The sequence below is a fragment of the Nilaparvata lugens genome, chromosome 4, assembly GCF_014356525.2.
Source record: "Nilaparvata lugens isolate BPH chromosome 4, ASM1435652v1, whole genome shotgun sequence".
Taxonomy (NCBI): Eukaryota; Metazoa; Arthropoda; class Insecta; order Hemiptera; family Delphacidae; genus Nilaparvata; species Nilaparvata lugens.
Window position 1 is genome coordinate 20,785,592 of NC_052507.1, and position 6,233 is coordinate 20,791,824.

The 6,233-nt window shown below is 34.7% G+C and overlaps 1 protein-coding gene across 1 annotated transcript; it reads right to left on the reverse strand.

Moving 5' to 3' along the window:
* Positions 1-1,002: 1,002 nt before the first annotated feature.
* Positions 1,003-5,591, reverse strand: LOC111058303 (vesicle transport through interaction with t-SNAREs homolog 1B). Its single transcript, XM_022345813.2, has 3 exons — positions 5,440-5,591; positions 5,207-5,271; positions 1,003-1,571 (listed from the first exon to the last, which is right to left on the reverse strand). The coding sequence occupies exon 3, from the start codon at positions 1,542-1,544 to the stop codon at positions 1,212-1,214; it is 333 nt and encodes a 110-aa protein (XP_022201505.1). The 5' UTR covers positions 1,545-1,571; positions 5,207-5,271; positions 5,440-5,591; the 3' UTR covers positions 1,003-1,211.
* Positions 5,592-6,233: the final 642 nt, after the last annotated feature.

The window sequence follows — 6,233 nt, forward strand, 5'->3', positions numbered from 1 at the left end:
CGCAGCTTAAGACAGACAAAAATACATATAGAATAGGATATTTACTTTTTTTTCAATTCGTATTTTTTCAAATGCGAATGACGTGACTATTTCACTACTGTAATTGAAATGAATAAGACATTTTCAAGTAAAGTATAACACGGTATATTTAATAAAAGCATATAAACTTAATTCAATTATTGGAGTTTAAAATAAAATACATAGGCCTACAATGGGATAATATATATATATATATATATAAATTTATATTTGAAAATTTCTCTCATTGGTTGAAACATGTTATGCATCAATGAAGTACGTGGGTAATTTTTCTCAACCTCCTATTGGCCATAAATAACAGTGTTCATGTAATTAACATCAAGCCGGCTCCACACGTCAGTCGCATCTCTTGGTTTGGACCAAAAGGCTAAATCTCAAGAAATTTCTCTTGAGGCCGGGGATTTGAATAAGAAATATTTGTGGATTGTGTCGAGGCAGGGAACCTGCTCAAGATACGGTTCCTACTAGTATGTTACGATAAGATGCGATACAGTAGGCCTACAGACATAGATTCGATACAGTTGACAATGCAAACGTTATGGTAAACACCGTGGCTGTCTCTGATAATGTCCCGTTTTAAAGAGAAAGGCTTTATTTTTTTATACCTAGTGCATGACGAGAAAGCCCCTGGTTGCCATTATAAAACCATTGTCAACAATTCATTGTTGTTGACAAAAACTCATTGTTGACTCATGTTTCAAATGGCAATCAGGGGCCTGCTTATCGTGCACTTGGATATTTGAGTTGAAAGCAGTGAAAAGCGAGTGGAATGATGATGATGATGGGTTGAAAGGATGCATTGAGATCTGCATTGCATGCCGTAGTTGACGCAGCAACATTGCAGTGTTGCCAACTCGTTAGACATGGCATTCATTGTAGGTGGCTATGAAAAGACTGAAAATAGTTTTCACTAGCACAAAGATTTGTCGAATTTCTATCGCGTTGCATTGAATCGCACTATAGTAGGACACTTATTATAAGGTATGTTCACAAAGGGAGTGATCATGCGTTCCGATTTTCAGCGGTCTTAGAAGGGTATAATACGGGTCTATATCCTCCCAAGACCGATGACTGTTTTCTGTGTGCACACACTCATAATCCTTATATATCGCCTATAGTATATACAATTTATAATCTATTTACAAGATTTGGTTGATAATTTCACAGATGGATCATTTCTTCAATTTGATGTAAAGTAGGCAGCCGAGAATGCCGACCTCACTGAGAATGATCAGTATGAGGATGAGTTTGTTGGTGAGTATGTTGCGGGTCATGGCGTTGAGTATACTCCTTGTTCGTGACATGTTCTCGTCGATGTTGTTGAGCCGGTTGCTGGCTCTGATGAGCGACTCGCGCTGCTGACCAAGTTCGGCGACTACTGTCGCTCCGATCGCTTCCGTCTCAAGAGCAGTTCTCTCCGAACGACGAAGACTGTCGGCCGTCCTCTCCAGGGCAGAGGTCCCTTCCTGCAGCACCTGTCGCTGTCTGCCTTCCCAATTGTTCATTGTTAATAATTACCTCCAACTATTCAACTGCAACAATAATATAATGTTAATTTATGAAAGTGCTAAAGATCTAGAGCTGCTGAATACAAACTATTTTTCAAATTTTACTAACATACCTCAATTTTAACTACTAAATGGAGAGGGAAATAAAATGATTCCAGTTTATAAAAGAGATGAATAGTCTTTACAAAACTTTCTAGCATGCCTCACCTTCAATACGAAGTGATATATATTATATTAACATTATGAAAATTGATGAAAGATAACTTGTTGATTTTCATTTTCAAGTTTATTAGCATTAATAGCACAAGTTTACTATCAATAATAGGACTATAAAAAATAGTGTTAATTTATATAGTTTCATTATTCATGTTACTAGCATACTTCACCCTAAACTTCAACTTTATGATTTTAGAAAGTGTGATGTTAATAATTGGACATTAATTTCTAATTATTAAGCCGGTTATGTGATAAAAATGATATTGTTTTTGAGGAACGTTCAAATGAATTAATAGACATGAGCAAAAGACGCCATAAGTTTTATAGTCATTTTGAAACTACAATTAAAAAATAAAGGAAGAATTTGTATAGTCTACATGAGCAGAGCAGATCTAGAGTATTTTAGGCCATGATTCCAAAAGGACATCAGACTAATAAATCGCCAATGGGACACCAGTGTCAAATTGTAGAGATAATCTGGATAATGTATAAGATACAGCTGGTGGAGTTCTTCGAGACTAATGAGCTCTTATCTGATCTGCAGCATGGTTTCAGGAAGAATAATTCAACTGCGACAGCAGTTTCTCAACTTGTCAGAAGGAACCAACTGACTGTCTCTTGACACTATGTGAAATGTGACTTGAGTAAAGCGTTCGAATGCTTATCCCATGAAATAGTGATTGGTAAGATTTATACGATATGGTGCAGGTGGTGCTGTTCTTCAGGCCCTTAACTCTTAATTGAAGGATCGAAGGCACGTCATATCAATTGGAGCAGCAAATTCAATGGGTCTGCCTGAACAATACTCAGAGATTAGTTTGTACACTAAGTCGCAGTCAGGCCAACAGCACTGTCAGTGTCTCTCTCCTTGTATTCACCATCGATGCAATCTGTTAGATCGGCATCTGTAAGAGGCTGTCACGAGTTACCCATTTGCTTTGAGATTTGGCAGAAATAGCTCAAAACTGAAAAATGAGCCGAAAATACGAGATTTTTGGGCCACTCTGTATCTAGCACAAGGAAATTTTACATGAAGAAATTGGTTTTGGACTTCTCCTATAGGGGGCACTTTAGTTTATGGGCCGCGGAATCTAGCATTGAGACCTACATAGATCGATAAAGGAGATCAAGACAAGATCAACCATGTATAACATTGTTTTCGATTTCCAAGGATTAGCTGAAAAAACATGGCGGAAAGTTCAAAAATGTTATATCAATTTTTATTTTGAATAATTTTTTATGGTTCCATATGTTTAAAACTAGTGCAATCTTATGTAAAATTTGACGAGGAATCCAATGAAACTAATTTCAGGTTCGTAACTTCAGTAGTTTTAGAGATATTGCAAAAAATGTGCAGAAAATGCAATTTTTTGCTTTAAAAAAGGTTAACTTGTTTTCATGATGATTAATAGGTATTTTAAACTATTGGATTTAGTAGAATGATAAATTCTAAAGAAAAAATGTCCAGTCACTTGATAGCCTAAACTCAAAATTGTTCGAGATATTTGGGAAAATAAAAAAAATTGCACACTCAATACTCTTCAATTCTCATATTTAATTTTTTTAGTAACTACTAAATTGGCTAAATCTTATTGGGATTTTTACAGGGAATTCATTAAAATAGTTTTGAGGTTGAAAATTTTATAGATTATTAAGATATTTGGAAAAAATACAAGAAAGTGTAGTATTTTAGCTTTAGAAGAGTTCAATATGTTTGCATAGGCATAGTGCAGACCGATATTTAGGATCACATTTTATTCAGCTTCCAACGCAATTCAGAAGAAAGAAAGATTGTAACATTAATTGAATCAAATCAAGCTTTTCCTAACCTAAGCTTTTTCCCAATATAAGCTTTTCCTAACCCAAGCTTTCCCTAACCTAAGCTTTACGTAATCTTACCTTTTTTCCTAACCTAAGCTTTTCCTAACCTTAGATTTTTCCTAATCTAAGCTTTTCCTAACCTAAGCTTCCCCTAACCTAAGCTTTTCTCAAACGTAGCTTCCCCTAACCTAAGTTTTTCCTAACCTAAGCTTTTCCCAATCTTAGCTTTTTCCTAACCTTAGATTTTTCCTAATCCAAGCTTTTCCTAACCTGAGCTTTTTTTAACCTAAGCTTTTCCTAACCTAAGCTTTTTCTAATCTAAGTTTTACTAAGCCAAGCTCCCCCAACCTAAGCTTTTCTCAGACCCAGCTTCCCCAAACCTAAGCTTTTACTAACCTAAGCTTTTCCTAACCTAAACTTTTTCTAATCATAGCTTTTCCCAACCCAAGCTTTCCCCAACCTAAGCTTTTCCCAAACCCAGCTTCCCCTAACCTAAGCTTTACCTAACCCAAGCTTCTCCTAACCCAAGCTTTTCCCAACCTCAATTTTTTCCTAACCTAAGCTTTTCTTAGACCCAGCTTCCCCTAACCTAAGCTTCTCCTAACTAAGCTTTTTCCAATCCAAACTTTCCCCAGACCCAGCTTCCACTAACCTAAGATTTTCCTAACCTTAGCTCTTTCCTGACTTATGCTTTTCCTAATCTCTAATGCAAGTTTTCCTAACCCATCTTTCCCTGACCTAAGCTTTTCTCAGACCCAGCTCCCCCTAACCTAAGCTTTTTCACAACCTGAGCTTTTCCTAACCTTAGCTTTCCCTAATCCAAGCTTTTCTCAACCTAAGCTTTTTTTCCTAATATAAGCTTTTCCTAAACTAAGATTTCCCTAACCTAAGCTTTTCCTGACCCTAGCTTCTCCTAACCTAAGCTTTCCCTAATCTAAGCTTTTCCTAACCTAAGCTTCCCCTAACCTAATATTTTCCTGATCCAAGCTCCTCCTAACCTAAGCTTTCCCCAATCTAAGCTTTTTCTAACCTAAGTTCTCTCTAGGTGGCAAAAAATGGAGTTGCAATATTTTTATTTGCCCAAATATCTCGAACAATTTTGAGTTTAGGAAATCGAGTGACTGGACATTTTTTCTTTAGAATTTATCTTTCTACTAAATCCAATAATTTAAAATACCTATCAATCACCATGCAAACAGGTTCACCTCTTTTAAAACAAAAATTTGCACTTTTTCGCACATTTTTTGCAATATCTCTAAAACTACTTAAGTTACGAACCTGAAATTAGTTTCATTGGATTCCTCGTCAAATTTTACATAAGATTGCACTAGTTTTAAACATATTGTATCCATAAAAATTAAAAATAAAAATTGATATACAAATTTTGAACTTTCCGCCATGTTTTTTCAGCTAATCCTTGGAAATCGACAACAATGTTAAACATGGTTGATCTCGTCTTGATCTCCTCTATCGATCTATGTAGGTCTCAATGCTAGATTCCGCGGCCCATATACTAAAGTGCAGCCCTCCTATATTCCCAAATAATATATTCAAAAATCAGAACTACAATATAAATTGCATGCACCAATGTATATAGTGACTGGACTAAAAAAGAAACTTACTGATATTAGAATGTTCAATGTCGATTATCCATTACTGGAATACACAGATCTGGACGTACGGCAGACTGAAATTGAAAAATGTATAGATATTATAATATTTAACTAGAGAAATGAGAATAATAAATAGCAATGATATCCCTACAATGATTTGTAATCATTTGTAACATTTTGAAAAGATGAAATTAATACAAAAATACTTTAATGACATGGATAGTCATTATAAACTTTCTTACCTGTCTGTTATTTGAGATAAAATTAAATTTAAAATCATAGGATATTATAGATAGGATAATATTATTATGCATATAAAAAGCATTGAATTTTAGGTTAAACAGTAGATAATGACGTAAACAATCTCGTATCATGTACCATCTGTTTATAAAACAGATGTTTTGTGATAGTATGTTGGTTGGCAACATTGGCTACTTCTTCACGCTTGCCACATTTCAAAATTTCAATCAATTTATGAAAAGAGGAATTTCTATGGAATAATCACAATCTCCTCACGATTAAAATATAATTATTTTATTATCAATTCCCCACAATAATCATTCTATTAAAAACGTGTTATGGATACCGCCGTTAAAGTTTTGAGACCCTTACTGGTCTGAACATATTATAATATAAAACAATTTTCATTATTCCTCTGTCTTTCTAACCACTTTCATTATAGGCCTACCTCATGAAAATTAAAATAGTCGGGACCAGTGAATTGATTTTGAAATATATTCAAGTTTACATTAGCATAGCTAATGAATATAGCATTATACCTGCGTTATATATAGGTTTACGGCAAGACCAGACGGCTAGGAAGTGGAATCAACTAAAAATTTCCTTACCCTAGTAAGTTAACTTTTAAAATATTGTTGTAAACTTATCTTTCAAATTCGAATTTTTGTTATTCCTTATTTTATACGTGTCCTACCAGTCCGGGAGTTATATATCATAGAGATGGTGTATATAATTGATCACCTGTCTGTAGGCTACTAATCTTTCTTCAACTTATACATTCCCAAAATGGATATAC